This window comes from Schistocerca nitens, chromosome 1, assembly GCF_023898315.1.
Source record: "Schistocerca nitens isolate TAMUIC-IGC-003100 chromosome 1, iqSchNite1.1, whole genome shotgun sequence".
Classification (NCBI taxonomy): domain Eukaryota; kingdom Metazoa; phylum Arthropoda; class Insecta; order Orthoptera; family Acrididae; genus Schistocerca; species Schistocerca nitens.
This window is the reverse complement of record NC_064614.1, coordinates 909,073,232-909,094,703: the sequence shown is the minus strand read 5'-3', so window position 1 is coordinate 909,094,703 and position 21,472 is coordinate 909,073,232. Positions and strand designations below refer to the sequence as shown.

Here is a 21,472-nt window from a genome sequence, read left to right as displayed (position 1 = left end):
AAGTGGGAATTAGGAGATCGCCGTATCGAAACATCATGAAAAAGGAGTTCCATCTGTATCCTGCGAATTTTTCTGTAATTGTGCACGACTTAAAGCGTTCAGAGCAACTTTCGCCTGTTGAATTCTGCCAGTGGTTTCTGAATGAAGTGGAATCAGGAGTTTTGGATCCTCAGTTTTCCATTTCTTCACATGAGGTTTGGTTCAGTCTGTCGGACTATGTGAACCCGCAGAAATTGCGCTATTATGCATCAGAAAATCCCCTTCAGTGCTTTGAAGAACCGATGCATAATTTCAAAATTGGTGTTTGGTACGCAAAGTATGGTGTCCGTAACGTAGTACGATTCTTTTACCGAAATGTTAATGCTAATGGATGTATACGGAAAAGGTTTGATCCGTATGTGGATCAACTCACAAATGAACGACTGTAGGAACATTTTCAACAAGACGGAGTCACAGCACGAAACGCTCTGACAACCTTGTCACTAGTGCATGAGGTGTTCGCTGAGGAGCCGAGCGGTCTAGGGCGCTGCAGTCATGGACTGTGCGACTGGTCCCGGGAGAGGTTCGAGTCCTCCCTCGGGCATGGGTGTGTTTGTCCTTGGGATAATTTAGGTTAAGTAGTGTGTAAGCTCAGGGACTGATGACCTTAGCAGTTAAGTCCCATAAGATTTCACACACATTTTGAACATTTGTTCGATGAGGACAATCAGTAGAGGCAGTGCAATCTCCTGCCCACTTCGATTGCTTGGTTTCTCTCTCCCTGCGGTTTTTACCTGTAGGACAAATTGAAGTGCCTGTTGTACCCGAATAGTCCTCACACATACAAAGAGCTATAGTAGAACAGTGAAAACGGTACTGCTACTGTGCCTCAGGCAGAACTGCTGCGCGTGTCCCACGGTGTGCCAAGTCGAACAAAGCGCTGAATCAACATCAACGGTGGCCACTTCCAGCATCTTCTGTGATGTTCGTTAACAACGGTCAGTCTCGTCTCAGTTTTATTGTAAATTTTTTCCGGGTCAGTATTATTTTACCCACGCTATTTCCCTCCAGCAAATGCCCGGTACGGAAATAGTGATTTAGGGCTTCCGTGGTTTTTGTAGATCACTTCAGGCGTATGATGGAATGATACCTTCAATAAAGTCACGAGCATATCCTTCCCCGAAGTTCATTTGAAGGAAGGGAGAGCTCAGTCTCTAACGAGCAAGGTCTTCTGACAATTGAAGGTCTTGCCGCAACTAATACGTTACACAGTTCCTGCGAACGTATACGTAGCTGCCTCTGGAAATTCGAATCGTAACCCACTGAATAGGTAACGGCTCGCCCGTTAAGAGAGCAGTGAATAGCAAGTTTCATCTTTGTTCGGCGGAACCTCCCTGTTCGTCTCTTTCTACACCAGTTACGTAACAGATACAGCTCGAAATACCAGTTAATTTAAAGGCGCATTTTAGGAGTCTCTTGCACATAGATAACGAAGACGAGTGGGTGAAAAATGAATGCAGGTCGTGAGGAACGAGTGGAACTTGTACTGCCCCCACTCGTCTTCACAGGACCACTTGTGCCGACGAAACGAATCGTAACTTTTCCTCGCTGGAAAAAAAAAAAAGTCCGAACTCGACGTAGAGTTGCAACTAATAACGCGCTGGAAAAACTTTAGTTCTCAGAACTGGCAGCGTGAATGTTTCATTAGTTTAGACAGAATAAAAAATGAAGCCCAGTCCTGGACACGCTCGGCAGACCGCTGGTGGCCATTAAAAATGGAGCTTCTTGTGACAATAGGTTATCGGACGTTAGGCAAACAGCGAGGCGGCCGTCCATAATGCAGGCCGGGGCGAAGGGTTGCCTGCGCCAAGGCGGCGCTGCAAGACGCCAAGACGAGGAAGGCCGCGCGGCCGCGTTCTCACGGCCGGCCGCTGAATAAGGAACGAGCGCGCGCCGCCGCCGCCAAAGACGGACTCTGTGATGACGTACCCGCCTGCATTATTCACCGCCCTCCCCTTTCCGAAGTTGAGTCCAGCTGCCGGCCGCCTATAATCTTCGTTTGTGCATCTGTTATGATATTTTTTCCCCTCCCAGGCTTCCGCCTCTGTTACGTCGCATCTTCCCTGCGCAGGTCACAGGACTGTGGTGAAGGGGGGAGGGAAGGGGGAAGGGGGGGGGAGGAGCTCCTTGGGGCGGTCGCCAACTTTGACTTGAGGATAACTTGAGTGTTTCGTTCGAAGAACGGAAAGGAAAACTTGGGTCGAGACTGATCGAACTCTGTCAGAGTGGAGGAAACTCTACGGAGGTGAAGTCACACAGGAGACTGTTCGAGACACTGCTTCAGTAGGATGTACTTCAGGGCCACATATAGTACTGACGAACCTTACATTCTGTAGAGCTCCTTTTTATAATGCAGTACAGTAATGAATAATGAGAAGCCTTTTAGACTTCTCTGATAGTTTCCCGGCATCGTAGGGGCCTTTTGGGATGAAGAAGCACCATTTAGCCTAGACGCTGCTTCAGTCGATGTTACGACTGCATGAACGATCGAGTAAACCTGACAGAGAAACTGAAATGAAATGAAATGTCGTGCGACGAGGGCTTCCCGTCGGGTAGACCGTTCGCCTGGTGCAAGTCTTTCGATTTGACGCCACTTCGGCGACTTGCGCGTCGATGGGGACGAAATGTAGATGATTAGGACAACACAACACCCAGTCCCTGAGTGGAGAAAATCTCCGACCCAGCCGGGAATCGAACCCGGGCGCTTTGGATTGACAGTCTGTCGCGCTGACCACTCAGCTACCGGGGGCGGACACAGAGAAACTGATAAGTAAGTACACAGAACCTTCTAGACCCTAGATACCTGTAACGCAGTTTACGCAGGTGTGGCTAAGTCGATCGTTAACCCGTTGAATCTTGCCCATTTCGAGAGTATTAGAGTGAATCTGTCTCAGAAGGCAACTTCCAATTCTCGTGGATGCTCAAATTACTACACAGTTTATAAACAGATAATTCATTCAGTTACGGTGTGTACAGTGGATTTTTCGTTGGGCTAAACGTAATAGGTTGGAAAAAATGCACCTCATTAGCACTGGAATTCCAGTGTTTGCAATTCCAGTGTTAGATAACCGAACATGCCTTACAGATCATTTAGAACTTTGAATCTCTCCTTTCCTCTCCAGTTGCGAGTGTACGACTGAGAGAAAAAGTTGATCAGAGCCTAAAGGCAACAAAAGTATCCTGCAGGACAATATCAATAAAGCAAGGAATGACTTCAAATTTGGTAGCTGATGTAGACAGAACGTTGCTGCTTACACCTCTACAATACTTTACGCGTTTTGGATATCTGGTACCTAAATCGCGTGCTGATCAGATAACAACGTTTTCAGAGCTAACTTGTCAACTGCACAATTTATTCGCCACGAAAGATTAATCATATACACTGAATACATCTAAACATTGAGGAGAGGAGCTGATGAAAGCACAGCGCACGTTGTGTAATTTCAATCATGCTTGTACATGCAGAAACTTACATTAGCACATTTATCAGATGCAGTCTCCGTATCAGTACGTTGAGTACTGACAGTCCTTCGTCCACCATACCTTTCGTAACCCTACGTCTCAAGAATGCTCAAAAAATGGTTCAAATGGCTCTGAGCACTATAGGACTTAACATCAGAGGTCATCAGTCCCCTAGACTTAGAACTACTTAAACCTAACTAACCTAAGGACATAACACACACCCATGCTCAAGGCAGGATTCGAAATTGCGACCGTAGCAGCAGCGCGGTTCCGGACTGAAGCGCCTAGAACAGGTCGGCCACAGGGGCCGGCTCAAGAATGCAGTTTGTCCGTTATGCGACAAATAATTAAATTTGCAGAAGAATGGGTAAGCGATTTGTCTGTGAAGAGGGAGCGCGAAAGAACAACTACAGCTAAACCAAGATCGGACGTACCGTTTCAGCATAGCAGAGCGTGGCTGTAAATCATCGCATGAAATCAGTGGATGAAATCACTCGTGAGTGGCAAAGTGCTGCCAGTAGTCCATCTAGCACAGTGACTGTGGGTAGAGAGTTAAAAAGATTGGGGTAGAACGGTCGAGCAGCTCCTGATGGGCCACACATTTATGTAGTCGGCACCAAGCGACGCTTGATGTGGTCTAAGGAGAAACGCCACTGGTCAGTGGACGACTGGAAACGAGTGATTTGGAGCGATAGATCACGCTATAACCTGTGCCAATCTGATGGAGGGGTTCAGATTTGGCGAATGCCCGGAGAATGATAGCTGGTGGTACAGAGGAGGTAGTGTTAGGTATGCGATGTTTCCATCGTTAGGTGTGGTCCCCATATTGCACTTAAGAAACCGCTAAGTGTGGTAGGCTATGAACACATAGTGCAGCTTCGTGCGCTGTGTGCAGTAAAGGAACGATTCGGGCAACATTATTGTTTGTATCAGCGTGACAATGCACCCAGTCCTAAAACAGCAGATATAAGGCAATGGTTTTTGGTCACTGAAGTTGCTAAAATGGACTGGCCTGCCCACAGTCCCAACCTGCACCAAATGGAGCACCTTCGGAACGACTTCACCAGACCTTAGTGTCCAGCAACTATCATCAGTGGTTTCGGCTCTTGAGGGAGATTGGGCTGCTATTCTTCCAGAGACATTCAGAGACATCCATTGAAAATATGCCCAGAGAGTTCAAGCCTTCGTAAAAGCGAGAGATGTCCCATATTGATGGCCACTGATAAAGGTGTGGATACTTTAGATTAGATAGTGTACTGTCCGAGTTAGCACTTCCTTGCCATCTTTAATTCCGTTGTTCATAACGGCTTGCAAGGAAGGGGGTCGGGTGCGGTGGAGGATTGTTGGAAGAGACTGCGAGTGACACGTATGCGTGAAGTCTGTAAAAAGAGTATCGGAATACAGAAGACAGAAAATACATCTTTTAAGTCAATACGTGGCTTCGTGAAAAGACAGCTAGCAATCCGTCCTATCGACGACAAGCTCAGACTCGTATGGAAATCGAAACTCATCAAAGAAATATTCCCAGCATTTGGCTTAGGCCAGTGAGGGAAATTCTGGGTTAGCGGACGGGGATTTAAACCGCCGTTCTCCCAAATGGTTGGGTTGGGTTGTCTGGGGGAAGAGATCAAACAGCGAGGTCATCGGTCTCATCGGATTAGGGAAGGACAGGGAAGGAAGTTGGCCGTACCCTTTCAAAGGAACCATCCCGGCATTTGCCTGGAGCGATTTAGGGAAATCACGGAAAATCAGGATGGCCGGGCGTGGGATTGTACCGTCGTCCTCCCGAATGCGAGTCCAGTGTGCTAACCACTGCACCAACTCGATCGGTTCCGAAATGGTGTGACCTCGTTCATTATTACCAGGAAAGGAGAGCATTCTTCGAAAGTCTGAGAGCAGAGCACACTGTCTGGTGGACGAAGGAGCAGAGGGCGCGTCAGCGAGCAGGGTAGAGCCTAGTAACTACACATTGGAGCGAAACTCACTACAGCTTGGAGCAAAAGGATATTGTAGGCTGAATGCCGTCGTAGGGCCCCTCGCCGGAGTTGCAGTCGGAGTTCCTGTCGACGGCGTCGGAGGCTGCGCGCAGGTGCGAGTAGTCGGGCGAGGCGCCGTGCTGCGCGGCCGCCAGCAGCGCGGGGTGCAGCAGCGACTGCGGGTGCGGGGGCGGCAGCGGCGGCGACTCTGCGCCCGCCACGGCGCCGCCGGGGGGCGAGCCCGCGCCCGCGCCGCCGCCCAGGTGCATCGCGCCGGGGCCCGCCTGCCCGGGGCCGCCCACCGGCACCGGCACCGCCTGCTGGCCCGCCGACTGCACCGGCGGCACCGCCACGGGACCGCCCGCCTGCGCGCCGGACACCTGCGGCCGACAACGCTGCGTGTACACGACGATAGCCGCACCCGGGGAGTGCACTCCCAGTGCATCACCACTGTTATACCCGACAGTCTACGTAAGCTTCACCTGTTTCTAAAAACACCGTAGGACATTGCAGTCTGAACCTCGATCGGCATCAGAATGTAGTCATCCAAATCCTCCGATATTACATAACTGGCCATTAAAATTGCTACACCTAGAAGAAATGCAGACGATAAAGGGGTATTCATTGGACAAATATATTATACTGTAACTGACATGTGATTACAATTTCAAGAAATTTGGGTGCATAGAGCCTGAAAAATCAGTACCCAGAACAACCACCTATGGCCGTAATAACGGCCTTGATACGCCTGGGTATTGAGTCAAACACAGCTTGGATGGCGTGTACAGGTGCAGCTGCCCATGCAGCTTCAACACGATACCACAGTTCATCAAGAGTAATGACTAGCGTATTGTGACGAGTCAGTTGCTCGGCCACCATTGACCAGACGTTTCCAGTTGGTGAGAGATCTGGAGAATGTGCTGGCCAGGGCAGCAGTCGAACATTTTCTGTATCCAGAAAGGCCCGTACGGCACCTGCAACATGCGGTCTTGCATTATCTTGCTGAAATGTAGGGTTTCGCAGGGATCAAATGAAGCGTAGAGCCACGCGTCGTAACACATCTGAAATGTAACGTCCACTGATCAAAGTGCCGTCAATGCGAACAAGAGGTGACCGAAACGTGTAACCAGTGGCATACCATACCATCACGCCGGGTGATACGCCAGTATGGCAATCACGAAAACACGCTTCCAATCCGTGTTCACCTCGATGTCACCAAACACGGATGTGACCATCGTGATGCTGTAAACAGAACCTAGATTCATCCGAAAAAATGAAATTTTCCATTCGTGCGCCCAGGTTCGTCGTTGAGAACACCATCGCAGGCGCCCCTGTCTGTGATGCAGCGTCAAGGGTAACCGCAGCCATGGTCTCCGAGCTGATAGTTCATGCTGCTGCAAACGTCGTCGAACTGTTCTTGCAGATGGTTGTTGTCTTGCAAACGTCCCCATCTGTTGACTCAGGGATCGAGACGCCGCTGCACGATCCGTTACGGCCATGCGGATAAGATGGCTGTCATATCGACTGCTAATGATACGAGGCCGTTGGGATCCAGCACGGCGTTCCGTATTACCCTCCTGAAGCCACTGATTCCATTTTCTGCTAAAAATCATTGGATCTCGACCAAACGAGCAGCAATGTCGCGATGCGATAAACCGCAATCGCGATAGGCTACAATGCGACCATTATCAAAGTCGGAAACGTGATGGTACGCATTTCTCGTCCTTACACGAGGCATCACAACAACGTTTCACCAGGCAACGCCGGCCAACTGCTGTTTTTGTATGAGAAATCGGTTGGAAACTTTCCTCATGTCAGCACGTTGTAGATGTCACCAGCGGCGCCAGCCTTGTGTGAATGCTCTGAAAAGCTAATCATTTGCATATCATAGCATCTTGTTTCTGTCGGTTAAATTTCGCGTCTGTAGCACGTCATCTTCGTGGTGTAGCAATTTTAATGGCCCGTAGTGTAAATGACAGATGAAATACACACAAAGCGATGTAATCGTCTCATTCTGACGCCGCCTAGAGACTGCTTGCATGCCAGTATTCACCTCATTTAAATCTGAAACACAAGGCTAAAGGAAAAACCACCAGGCCTCGCACTATACATTGTGTACCACGAGAAATGCTCAGTATTCAGTGATATGACAGGAACCAGCATTCGAAGGAAAAAATTGTCGTAAAAATGGGCTCCAAAATACATACTAGAGCTACTCAGGTCCGATCGGTCGTGAAATGGAAACCAATCTGAAAGTCGAACATGCTTTATTTGAAACCGTTAGCTACACCTTCCAGTTACTTATCTACATAGTCGCCGCTCCGACTTAAACGTCTATCGTAACGTTGTGCAACCTTAACAACAGTTTCGTCATAGAAAGCAGCCACCTCCGCTTTCCGCCAGTTCTCTAAGCTGGTCTGTTACTCTTGTCTCTGCCAAAATTTTGTCCTCACAGACAGAGGTTCATGAGGCCAGACATGAAAATGAGACGGTGGCACGTCCGGACAGTATGGTGGGTGATCAAAACTTCCCATCGAAAATGTTGCAGTATGATACCGAGAATCGTCATGAAGAAGGAAGTGCATGACAGTTACGTTACGTAGGCTGCACAAAACCAGCGAAATCTCACTGCAGGCACCCGTGCTTGGCGGGAGACTCTACTTTTTAGGGATCTTTATGCGCTCACTGTGCGCTCAGAACCAAAAAGAGTGAAGTGACGCGATCGATGGGCATACTAGAGACACTGCCCAACACACCTGTGCAAAATTTCTTTTGATTTTCACTGTTGTTTCCGTTTCGTTCCCGATCGGACCTTACTTTCCGAATATACTTTGTACGTTAAGAACTATGGGAACTTCTTCATCTTCGACACTGTGAAACAAATCTACTGTAAACTCTTTGCTTTCCATATTTCGGGAGCCGGTAATGTGGACAAAAAGAAGGAAAAATCATGTAGTAAACATGGGCTCTAAATTGTTTAGTAGTAAATGTTGTGAGAGGCAAACCATCACTGGTAATCATAATTACTCTAATTCTAAAAGTCATATTATTTATACAAACATAGAGGTGAATGTCATTGGCAGCTATGTGGGACCAATTACTGATGAAGAAAATTTCGTAACGTGACAGCTAGTGTCCCAGAGGGTGAAACATAAATGTGACAAATCAAGAGAAGGGCCTATGTTGTGTTGCAAATAAAATTCAGACCCTCTTGTAAATATCAGACACGCTGATCATTAAACCATAAGGGAGAAACATGTTTGAATTAACTATCTCGATCATCGCATGGATAGGACACAGGCCAAAACGATTGCCTTCACTCACAAGTGATGGTAGTTTTATCTCATAAAATGGTTCGGACTTCGAAAATCAGACATTAACGACAGAAAGAGCAGTGTGCGAATCACATACTCCTGCATACTGATATCAAGTGATACCATACGCAAATAGATTACACATTAGCCTGTCTTTAATTTCTCCTGACTACAGTAATCCAGGGTGATTTTGTGCTGCTTTTGAAGGTTTTAATGAGGAAAATTTTTTTAAGAAAAATTTCAACAGAGACTGAATGGACGTAGAAATTTAGTATATTTCTTATTCCATAAACTTAGTATTTGTTGCCCAATGTATAGTTCTCGACCAAAAAAGAGAGGCTAATTTGACACGAAGTCACTTCATAGGACTGGATGACTTTTTACCTTGTCTATTGTGGGTTTTCCAACGCTACATACTACGTGGCATAGTACCAAGCTACCTGAAAGGTAAATTAGTGACAAAAAGGAATACAATTCCTGTACAATCGTTTTAAAGAGTTGTTCAGAAGTAATTACAAAATTTATATTGCAAAATTTCTGCTCCCAAGAGTCAGCTTTCTGAATTTAAATCTGACATTTTTGGTTTTCAGAGAATGTCTGTAAAAGTAGAATATTTCACCTCTTTCATTTTGCTGCTTTCAAGAGACTTTTTCCCCAGCTCATTCGAGTTCAAGTTGTAACAGGATTAGTGTCTTCCCCAGGGAGTAGCTCTGTCTCATATCGCATAATTATTTAGTCGCAGCACAAAGCCACCCTGGTTTACAGTGCCTGAAGATAAGATTTTTGCCTACTGGAACATTGTCTATTAGCGAAATGAAGGAGACTCCAAGTACCTGTTGCTGTTGCTGCTGTCCTCCGTAGAAGGGCGAGTACGGGGAGAAGACCTGCGACTCGTGCAGTGACGGGTTTGGGATGGCCACAGAGGTCGGTAGCGAGACCGGCATGATGGGCGGCGGGGGTGGGGGGTGGTACGGCCGCTGCGACACCGCCTGCGGAGGAACGCCTCCCACCTGGAAAGATCATCCGTCGCTCACCATCCTTCCAGCGTGACGCGTATTCCGAGGTAGAGGAAAAGGAAGTCGGGAGGCGGAGGCGGTGACTGAGGGTGCGGCGGTTACCTGCTGCGGCTGCTGCGGCGGCTGCGGCGGCGGCGAGTCGGCGCCCGCTCCCGGGCCCGGCGCCATCATGCCGCCGTACTTGCTGGGGTCCGGTCCGTCCTGCGCCAGGATGCGGCTCACGGTGCGCGGCGTGATCCGCGTGTCCGTCACCTGCAACATCGACGTCTGACGTCAAGGAAATTAGGCGGCGACTGTCACACCGGCTCGGCGAGGCCTCCCCGTAAGGGGGCAGGCATCGGCGTATTGTTTCACAGAGAACCAAAGTATCTGCCATTGAGGGGTGAGACGGTGCTTTACCTTGTGCCGCTTCTTCTTGGGCGCGACCACGAGGCTGAGCGCCTCGTTCTGTTCGGGTACTCCGTCCCTCGAGTCGCCGCCCCCGGCGCCGCCACCGCCGCCACCGCCGCCTCCACCGCCCCCGCAGAAGGGGTTGACGTGAGGCGGGCCGGCGAGCCAGGGCGCGGCCGCCTTGGGGGTGGCGAACATGGCGGCGGTGGGCGACGGCCGCACGTGCGACGGCGCCTGCTGCTGGCCGCCCGCCGCCCCCACCTGCTGCGGCGCCATGCCCGCCAAGCCGCCGTCCGCCGACTGCGGCGTCATCGCCATGCTGGGGAACGCCGTGCCGTTGACGCGGGGCGTGCCTGGCGCCGAACCACCGCCGCCACCTGCAGCACAGCACACGTCTGGTCGCCTTAGTGACGAAGTCTGCTGTCGGCGCTACCCACCTAAACTACCCTGCACGGTGGCAATGAGCTTTAGTGCAAGAAACTTTCAAAAGATAGACCCTGTACTGCCCCTATTACACATGAAATTAAGGACACACAGTGATGGAAATACGAGGGATTCAGTTAGTAATGCAACACATTTTTTTGTCAGTCAGTTTCGGTTGAAGAAATGCGGAACTTGTTTTGGAACATCGTGGAATATTCCCGCTTGAACGCCTATAATTTCATGAAGTTCCGATGGGTGGCGGCGCAGCGCTATGCGTAGCCTCCATATGGCGTCTGTAACGGAGATGCTTTCCAAACACAGAGCTGCCATGGAGTTTCTTTCGGTGGAAAACCAGATCATCGCAGACATTCATAGGCGCTTGCAGAATATCTACTGAGATCTGGCAGTGAACAAAAGCACGGTGAGTCGCTGGGCGAGATGTCTGTCATCGTTGTAACAAGGTCACGCAAGCCTGTGACTCCTACAACGTTGGAACGTGCGGACAGTCTCATTCGAAGTAATCGACGGATTACAATCAAACCCCTTGCTGCACAACAGCACGTCTTTGTTATCAGTGCTGACACAATCGTCCGCTACTTGGGATGCTCAAAGGTGCGTGGCTGCTGGGTTCGTCGCCGCCTAACAGGAGATCATAAAAAGCAACGAAGAACCGTGTGTGAAGAACTGCCTGCGCGTTACAAGGCTGATCATGACAATTTTTTGTCCATCATCGTCACAGGCGATGGCGCCACACCATCCCTCCTCCGAAGAAGAAGTTCAAAGCAGCATCCTCAGCCGACAGAGTCATGGCGATGCTCTTCTGGGACTCCGAATTGGCTATAATGTTTGATGTTGTCCCTCATGGTGCAACAGTCAACTCTGCTGTGTATTGTGCTACCCTCAGGAATAAATGACCAGAGTGTTCGTCGCCACAAAAATGCAAACGAACTGCTCATTCTCCATGACAAGGCAAGGCCTCACACAAGTCTGCGCACACGAGAAAAACTCACGAAACTTCAATAGCCTCTGCTTCCTCATCCACTCTACAGTCCAGATCTCGCACCTTGCGACTTTCATCTGTTTGGCGCAACGAAGTACGCACTCCGCGGAAAGCTGCATATGGATGATAGGGACGTCACTGATTCAGCAACACGTTGGCTCCGAAGTCAACTAGTGGAGTGGTACCATGCATGCATACAGGCCCTCCCAGTACGGTGGCGCAAATCCGTCACATTGAACGAATATTATGCTGAGCAATAGGGTACTGTAGCCAGAAGAGTGGGCAGTAATATGATGTGTGGGAATCCTGAATAAAACCAACCTGCTCTCAGAAAAAAAAATGTGTTGCATCAGTTACTGAATACCGCTCGTAACAACGTTACATTAGAACACAGCTCTAATCAATTTGAAAACTTTCTGACCACTTAAATTATTTAATGAAGCGTCATGTTTCGAGGTATAAAAATCATCTTCAGGCTAGAATGCCAATACCAAACCGTTTAACAGAGGTACACGTGGATATTAAAGCTATTTTGTATAGTCTTGGGACGTAGTCTGGTCATCTTTCTCCACATCTTGCTGTGGACCGTTCAGTTATCTCTGGTTGCTATAGCTCCTTCGAACATGTTAACCACTACGTAAGATTTTCGTGGTCATTGTCATTAAAGGTAAAATCTTCTAGATTGTTAGATTGCGTCCTATTTGTTCTATATGATCGACGTTTCGACCCCTCTGATGGAATATTCTTCAGGGTCTTGTGGTGTCCACGATTGGCTGAAAACTCGGTCGACCGTGGGGAACACAAGTTCCTGAAGAAGATCCCAACGGACGGGACGAAATATCGATTGCATAGAAGAAATATGACGAGGTCTAAGAACTCATAAGATTTTTCCTTGATATCAACCACTGTTCACAAATTAGCAAATGCTACTTAAAACACAACATCACAATCAACTACTTTTGTTGATTTTTTTGTGCTGCCATGATTGCCTGACTTGAGGTCTATGCCAAGAAACATGTTGCTTCCTTCAGTGATTTACGTACTCAACAAATTTTGTGATTGATAGTGGTCTGTCAAAAATCTTTTCTTATTTTCGAAACAGTCATGGTCGATTAAAAGTCAAAATGGCTTTGCGTTGTTAGTCTTGATCTGTTGAATAATGTCAATGTTAATAAGAAACCATAAGCCATGTTTAGGATACGTTTATTACCGTACAGCCAGTTTCGTTTTGAATTTGTTTAGTGAATGTAGAGGACAAGCGGACAGAGGTTACACGTTTAAAGTAATTCGCTTTAGATGTGGGCGCTATAGGGTTCGCCGCTAGTGACAGTCCACTTACTATGAAAAAAAGGCATAACGTCATTTTAAGGAGCATTTTTGGGAAAAATTATATTATTCAGCATAAAAAAATGAATAAAACTGAACGTTTCTTACGTGTTCTAGGGACTTCGTGTCTTTTGGCTGAAATATTAAAATAAATAAAAGAATAACTAAACATGTAAAAAATCAGCTTTCTTTTTATGTGTGTTCTAGTTGTTACTCTCAGCTTCACTTTGTACAGAAGTAAGTATGTTTGTCAAATTACAGTAGTCTACCATTTTTTAACTTATACTCTTATTTCTACTTTTTCCTGATTATAATTTGATGAGTGAAACTTACGTTAAATCGAACTCTTAGTTATTGAGACTTTGTTAGGTGTCTCGAACAATGATATATCTAGAGTCGACTGTATCTGGCAAGCATTTTAGCCTTTCTGGAACACTCGATGCGACTAAAAGTTGGCTTCAGATTGATACCAAGTGCTGCTTTATCTGAAATGATGACACACATTACCCCTGACCATGACTGTGCGAGGAGCCCAAAATTTTTTATTAGCATGTGAAACTGCAAGCAATTCGTGTAAAATACTTTGGATGTCTGACAGCTTCACAGTGTTAAAGCAATATGCTTCTGGTGCAGGTAGCTTATACTGGGGTGACTGCCTGTTGCTCTAGTTTGCGTGTGTATGTGAACAGACACATCAGCCAAACATAGATCTTTACCAAAAGTGCTCGAAACGTGAACTGTTGATTTTCTGTGGGAACAGGTCACTTCGCAGAAATCAGAAAGTGCCAAATATACTATCCTAGGCGAAACGTCGTAAGATAGGTCCGCTATTGATATGAAATTGTGAACTATTATGGCAATGCAAAAGTAAACGAAGTGAGGATGCCAAAGTGCGCCGAAACGCCTCGTGCTGAAAAGCCTGGACAAACTAATTTAATCTGTCGGAAGTTATCGTAAAAAAATAGCTGTCACAAAAACATCAATCTGACTTTACATAAACATAATAGCTTCAGGCACAATGAAATGCTTTTCGTCTTCTATGCTTTCATCTGCATGTATTTTGCGACGACGAGAATCTAGGAGTACACAGAGCACTAAGTTACGTTTTTAATGCGTACTTAAATGGCTGTCCCTGTGATATGAGAGGGAAACATCTTAACCTCATATTTTCACATTAAATATCTTTTTATTTTTCCTTGTCTTATTTTGTATATGTTTTTGTATTTGGGATGCAAGTGCAAGACACTCCGAGAAGTTATTGTATCAGAAATATTGGAATGCGAAATGTGCGTAAGACTGCTCTGTGCGGATTAACTGCGTCCGAATTTTTGATCAGTAATAACTGAAATGGTGCTGTCTTCACTACGGTCCATAAATATAAACATTGTGTAATATTTCGTAAACAAGAACATGGTCGCTAAGTAAAAAAAAATACATTCTAGGACTTTCGTTCACTAAATTCTTACGGCACAGATGGAGATTGTATGTAGTAGGAAAAATCAGTAGCAAATAACCCTTTTAATTGGGAAATTTGAAGACCAACACTAACATATACGTCAGATATGCAATATTTTATCTGAAGCAATAACAAAAATTTCTTTTTGACTGCGTTTAAAACAGCAAGATGTTCTTTTTAAATTTTACGATGCACTCCTTTAGAACCACTTTTCGCTCTTACATAGTACAATTCGAGATCGTAACAAGAACAACCGAGCTTTTGAAACAACAAAGAATAACTCATTAATCAGCGGTCTAGTCTCGCAATTATGTCACCGCGCAAGAGAAAGAAAAATGAATGAGAATAAATAGCAAAGAACTAGGAAATACTGAGCGTCAACGATTGTGTTTCCACAGAGGAACATTCAGACTGGTGCACTGTGCTAAAATGTGGATCTATTTGAAACGAATGGATCATTTCGTTACAGTAACTTAACTCTGGCGGAAAGACTATAGAGAAATTGCGTTAACCATTACGTGCACGTTAAAGGTAGCGACATTATGAGTGCTGAAGTGCTGCTTATTTGTGACAGTTTATCAGACGTTCAAAAATCTTTAGCGTTTTCGGAGTAACGCATCGAACAACAAGACTTTTGTAAATTATTCAATAACATCTAGATGAAAGCCGTAAATTCTAGTTAATGCACTTTTTGAATTGTATCACACTTGCAGCTACGGTCTGTGATCTAAAACCTTTCACGTAACTGTTCGGCATTTTCATCTAGAGAATTTAACACATTATAACATACGAGGTTTTTTTAATGTGGAATACACATTTTGTAACATGGAGCGTGAGATGATTTCTGCATTGTTTATGTAAGTGATTGTATGCGTTACACGGATCTAGCAAAGGATGCTTTTAACCGTATTAGCGTCCACAGACTTTTTATGGGTAATGTGAACTCCCGAAATCAGGTATATAAAGCACTACAGTAGACGCAACGCTTGCGGAAATGAACACGAGCAGTTGCGACGGAAGGAGCGACAACGTGGGCTAGGGGCTTCGCCCACAACAGCTGTCCACCGGGATACGGCGTTCGGCTGCTCCAGTTACGCGAGGCGTCGTCGCAGCATGCGGGCGTCAACAGGTGGGCGCCACCGTGTCTGTCATGCCGTGGCGTATGCTTAGCAATCACAAACCGTCTCACACCTTTCGCTAAGCCGAATCACTTGTGCACAGTCTAAAAAGCGATTTTTAAACAAGTTACGTGCTTCAGATGAAGTCTGAATAGGCAACATGACAAGTACAGGAGTTATTCAGCACTTACCTCCACGGTCGATGACCTTAGTCCTGGGGCTCTTCCTGTCGAGTAGCTGCGACGCCAGCAGAAGGTCCTTGTTCAGCTGCTCGGCGGCCACAGCCGCTGCTTCCGACTGCTTGAAACGCCGCTGCTGCACGAACCGGGACACGATCGAGTCGATGAGACTCGATAGCGAGGCGGTGATCTCCGATTTGAGGACGTCCGCGAGGCCCTCCAGATCGGCGCCGGACACTGGGGCGGCGGCCACGCTGTTGCGGAACATGGTGAAGCGTTCAGAAAAGTCCGCCGAGACAGCAGAGCTCTTCATCTGCTGCTGCTGCTGCACAACTTGTTGTTGTTGTTGTTGTTGTTGCTGCTGCTGCTGCTGCTGTTGCTGCTGTTGCTGCTGCTGCTGCTGCTGCTGTGCGACAGCTTGTTGCTGTTGCTGCTGATGGTGCTGCTGTGCAGCCAGCTGCTGCTGCTGCTGCTGTTGTTGTTGTTGTTGCTGCTGCTGGGCGGCGAGTTGTTGCTGTTGTTGCTGGTGGTGGTGGTGCTGCTGTTCCGCCACGGCAGCCGCCGCTGCTGCGTCCTTGGCCATCCTCTCCTGCTCCAAGAAGAGCTTGTGGCTGACGCCCAGGTACATGGCAGCGGCGTTGCTGAGGGGGTGGTGGTGTTGGTGGTGCTGCGCCATCTGAGGGTGGCCCTCGTGCATTTGTTGCTGCTGCTGCGGCGTCGGTTGCTGCTGCTGCGGCGGTTGTTGCTGTGGTTGTTGTTGTTGGTGGTGCATCATCGGCATGCCGCCGTTCATTGTCTGCATCATATGATGTTGCTGTCCCATTTTGGGAACGGGTAACCTGTTCGCCGGAGAGCACGGCTTGGGAGTCACGTTCTTATCCGGCACGCTTACGGGAGGCATCGCCGGGGGTTGCTGCGGCATAGCGACCGGGGGCAGAGGTTGCTGCTGCGGGACAGCAGTCATGGGAATCGGCGGCATCACTTGCGGCAGTTGCTGCTGCTGTGGGGGCGGCGGGGGCGGAGGTGGCGGAGGCGGGGGTGGCGGCGGCGTCGGGCTCGGCGCGTCCGCGTCCAAGTCGCTACCTCCGTCGTCCATGTCGGCACAATCCGACGACTCCTGCTCCATCCTCGTGCACAGCTGAACGTATTTCTGTTGCATCTCGGCCAGTTGCTCCTGCATCGACCGCAGCTGCGACTTCAGGGCGTTCTTTTCGACTCGCTTCTGGCGCACCTCCGGCGGTTCGATTAACAGGTCGTCTTCATCGTCCATGAGGAGTCCCAGCCCTGCAGACAGGTGCAGCTGCTGCTGCTGCTGGCTGCTGCTATCGTGCTGGACAGGGTGGTACAGCTTCCTCTTCTTACAGCCGTTCACCGCGATCGGCACAGGGCTCGACCGCATCGACGACACGATGTTCTCCACACGCGCTCGCTTCAGCTCGGCCATATGTTCCGAAGGCTTGTGCTGGCTGTTCGGCGTCGTGCTGGTGGATTGGTGCTGCTGCTGTTGCGACTGTTGCCCCGAAGACGGCGACGGGACGTCCTTGTCCTTGCCGTCCTTGTCGCCGGATTGCGCGTCGCTCTCCGTCTCGTCTTTCCCTCGATTCCCGGAGTCGGAGGCGGGCGACGCGAGCGACTGCTCCGTGTCGGAGCTCGCGCCGCCGTTCAGCGCCTCCTCCATCTCCTTCTTGATCTCCTTGGAGATCTGCTTGCTGACGGCGCCGGCGACCTCGTTGAGCGCCTCCTCGACGGCCGTCGTCGACTCATCCTCGCCGCTCTGCATCTCGCCGTCACTGCCGTTCATGGCCACTTCCTTGTCGCCCATCCCCTCGGACGTGACGTCGCCGTTCTTGAGCTGCAGCAACAGGTCGTTGTTGTTGCTGGTGATGCTATTGTTATTGTCCGGGGAGCCCGGGTCTCCGCGCAGGTCGTGCAGGTCGAGACCGAGGAGGTCCTTCTTGCGGCCCTGCAGGATGTCCCTGAGCATGTGGTGGGCCAGGTCGCCCGGCGGCGGACTGCCCGCGCCCGTCGTGTCCTCGCCGTCGAGCCCGCGTCGGATCACCGACGTGGCGTTGAGGCAGTCGAAGGCGCCCTTGGAGTCGCCGCCGGCACTGTTGTCCATCATGACGTCGGGCCCGGCGCTGGTGGCGACGCCCCCGCCGCCCGACTGGCCGCCCCCGCCGCCTCCGTCTGTCTTCACTCCCTGCCTGCCGAGCAGCTCGTTGAGCATCTTGGCGGGCGCGAACGCCGCCGGCCCGAACAGGCCGAAGTGTTGCTGGCTTTGGCTGAAAATGGCGCCGTACAGTCCTCCGCTGAGGAAGCTCGGTCGTGAACTGAAGTTCGGTATGGACGAGTAGCTGTTCCTGGGCTCGCCCGCGTCCACTCGCTGCCTCGTGCGCTTTGTCTTCTTCAGCAGTTTATCTCCGTACAACCCGAAGCATTCGGCCTCCTCTTCTGATGACATCATAAGAAAGCGCCTCTGTTATTGGCGGAGGGTCCGCTGCGAGTGGTAGGGGCCCCGGCGCAGCCAGTGGAGCTCCGCGCCTCCCCTCCTCGGCACCTCGGCGACTCCCCTCCTGGTGCGGGCTGTGCCTCTGCCGCTGCTGCTGCTGTACTCCGGCCGACGGCGCGCCGCTCAGACTCACTTGCCCATCGCCGCGCCTGCAACAAGCCACCGCACACCTGGCGTCAGCGCACACCCGCCACTCGCCCTCGCCACTGCTGCCGCTGCCGCCGCGCGCTCTGCCGCAAGTCAGTTCAACAGTCAGTGCCCTCTCGTCTTCAAATATGCAGGCGCTGCTACTGTGCTGGTTTTTACCAACAAATGGGCGCAATGCACTTGCTATAATTTACCAAAATAAAGTGTTACGAAGCGTTTCCATACAACGATCCCTTTTCAGATACCTTCCACGAGACTAATGTACTGCTTTTTAATCTCGATTATTTTGAGCTGAACAGCTAATTGGTGCCAAAGTTAAAGATGAATTGGAACCACCACTGCTCTGTTGATATTGATTTATTGCGCCACGGCCGTTTTCTGTAACCGTCGTTTGCCGGCCGGGATGGCCGAGCGGTTCTAGGCGCTACAGTCTGGAACTGTCTACGGTCGCAGGCTCGAATCCTGCCTCGGGCACGGATGTGTGTGATGTCCTTAGGTTAGTTATGTTTAAGTAGTTCTAAGTTCTAGGGGACTGATGACCTCAGAAGTGAAGGCCCATAGTGCTCAGAGCCATTTGAACCATTTTTGTAACCGTCGTTTCCAGGTTTTGCCTCAACATTACATAAGGCAACTACACCGCCTAAACCATGATACTGGCACGGGTTCGCAGTGAACGAAACCGTTTATGACACAAACAAAGTTTATCAGTACAGCTGTGTTGGTTCTCATTAACCATAAATATTGGTACTGCTTTTTTCCAAGAAATGAACACGATGGACGTGCTAAATAGTTACGAAACCTTTCGTTACCACGCTACTGTGTTCAGATAGGGTTACCTTTCTAGCGAGAAGTTCACTTTTAGAGTATGTAGTGGAAATATCACGATTCCAGAGAGAAGAAAATACATTTGAGTCGTTAATTAATGCAACTGCTTTCCACAAGTTCACTGCAGTGGTAACACACACTCGATAGAACAAAATTCAACTAACAGGGTTTTCGGTAATGAAAATCACACGAAAGGCAATGAAAGCCATCTGGTGATCTTCTGTATCTTGTGCTCCATTGGTTTTATAAAACACATAATTTTAAGTATAACCATCACAAACCTCCTAAAATATCTGTTGTTCTGCAGCTTCAATAGTACGTACACCAGATGATGACGTACTGCCCAAACTACAAGAAGAACAACAAAAAAATTCAGCAGCTCTGTAACGGTTGCGTATAAAAATATCGCGCATAGATGCCAGCTGTGCCGAAATATTTCGGTAAAATATAGTGAAACAAGCATTAAATTGAAAGTCATGCAATTCAATTTAAAGGGTATTGATTTTCAGCACTATTCAGTGTGCAACTACATGGCGAAATGGCGTCGACATTTCAGGTTCCGCTCACTCTACTTCAGAACTGTTTCTGGATTTGTTAACTCTGCACATCAGAAACGGTAGCAAAAATAAATACACCTCGTAGGCCTACAACTCTCCTCTGTAAAATGGTACAAATACGTTGATACCACTTAGAATTCATACCGTATATTGCATTATATTTCGCAACGTCATTTAAAGCTTGAACTTGCCAACATCATGCCCAAGTAACTGTGTCCATTTCGAGCACGGTTACCTCAATCAATAGACGCAAACCTAAGGCTGTCAGTAGCAGTGAATGGACTCACGATATCGAAGGTGAGCATTCTTACTTTCAACTCTGTGTCAGTGCCAACAAAGTAGAACGATACAGCTATCTTTCTCTTACAGAAACACGCAAACAAGTGAGACAGTGGCACTGTCATCTGGTATTCCGTCATGGGATGTGCGAATAATGAGATAATGTAGAAATTAGCGTCGACATGAGAACAAGACCGGGGCAGTTTTATACTAGGCACAGAATACAAGTATGGCAAAGAAATTAGATTCATACACTCAGATTTCGTTTGAAGTACAGAAAGAAAATACAAACCGAGCGACCTATCGTCACTGAACTTCTCAATGACGTTCCGCTTCAACAACTGTCTCCTTATGCCATTCTAAATTCGCAACAAACGCTACGTCATTCTGCATTCGCCGCCGCTATCAGCTAATTGTGGCCAACGCAGCATGAAAGGAGAAACTGAATATCGTAATTGATGAATTACCAATTTCGGCGAAACGACCAAACATCTCTTCGGCCACGACCAATAGACTGGACGTATCGTAGTACGGCGACGGTCCCAGGGTTAACATTTGCATATCTCCAATTAGACAGGAAATCTCTTTGATGGTACCATGACGTAAAGTGGAAAAGCGATATTACCGTTTCTGCGCAACCAGTAATAGCAATCAAGACTCAATTTAACTGCGGTGTGGTTTCCAATGCGCGTCTGTCGCAAAAGTAAACCCCCCCTGTCGATAGGGCGAAGCAAATGTCATGGCAAAAGGGGAATGACACACACTGCTAGAACATGCCTGGCAGTCGGGGTCTAACGCATCGCTCCCTGCCCTGCTTGAGTGCGGTGATATAAGTGCAAAAGAACGCTTGCTTTGTAGTAATGAGAGCAATATATAAAGTAATTCAGGAGACACGAACGTGACACGCAACTAGAAAGTGGTGTTGCCATTTAAACAAGGGCAGTAAAGGTGACCACCGGCGCCCAGGTATTATGCCAGTTTCACATAAGTCTCGAAAAATCGGTCTGGCCTACTATTGATGAACGATAAAGATGACGTGTTAAAAGATTCTTAACAGAAATGTCAAGTGCAGTTTACGGATCTCTTGAAAGTAAGATTACATCAAACAGAACACGCACTAAGCTGTTCGTTTAGTCATTTTTCCAGTGGTATGCGAATAGAATCAAATAATTACCCTTTAAACTGAAACTCGTAGGATCTATAAAATACAGATGAAGCTGTAAATATGGGACTAATAAGTGGTTCCTTCCTTTAGCTCAGATAAACAAAGGGACTGTCCGTATGTGACTCACTTTCTAGGCTTTGTACGTATCTTCTCAGGATACTTTCGCATATAATGTCATCACAGGTGCACATGGTATTAATTGTGTATCGTCTATCAACTCTGAGAATGCGGGCGAATTCTACCTATTACTCAAATGGACTGCAGTGGCCAATGTCTTGTAACGCCCCTTAC

The 21,472-nt window shown here is 48.2% G+C and overlaps 1 protein-coding gene across 1 annotated transcript in view; it reads right to left on the bottom strand.

Moving 5' to 3' along the window:
* The window catches only part of LOC126192305 (homeobox protein prospero), a 64,972-nt gene extending 46,668 nt beyond the window's left edge, over positions 1–18,304 (bottom strand). The window contains exons 1-5 of the mRNA XM_049932593.1: positions 15,712–18,304; positions 10,207–10,574; positions 9,910–10,059; positions 9,625–9,801; positions 5,487–5,857 (exon numbers count right to left, since the gene is read on the bottom strand). Of these exons, the coding sequence (XP_049788550.1) occupies positions 5,487–5,857; positions 9,625–9,801; positions 9,910–10,059; positions 10,207–10,574; positions 15,712–18,163 (3,518 nt within the window). The 5' untranslated portion in view covers positions 18,164–18,304. The remainder of the gene's footprint in view (positions 1–5,486; positions 5,858–9,624; positions 9,802–9,909; positions 10,060–10,206; positions 10,575–15,711) is intronic.
* Positions 18,305–21,472: the final 3,168 nt, after the last annotated feature.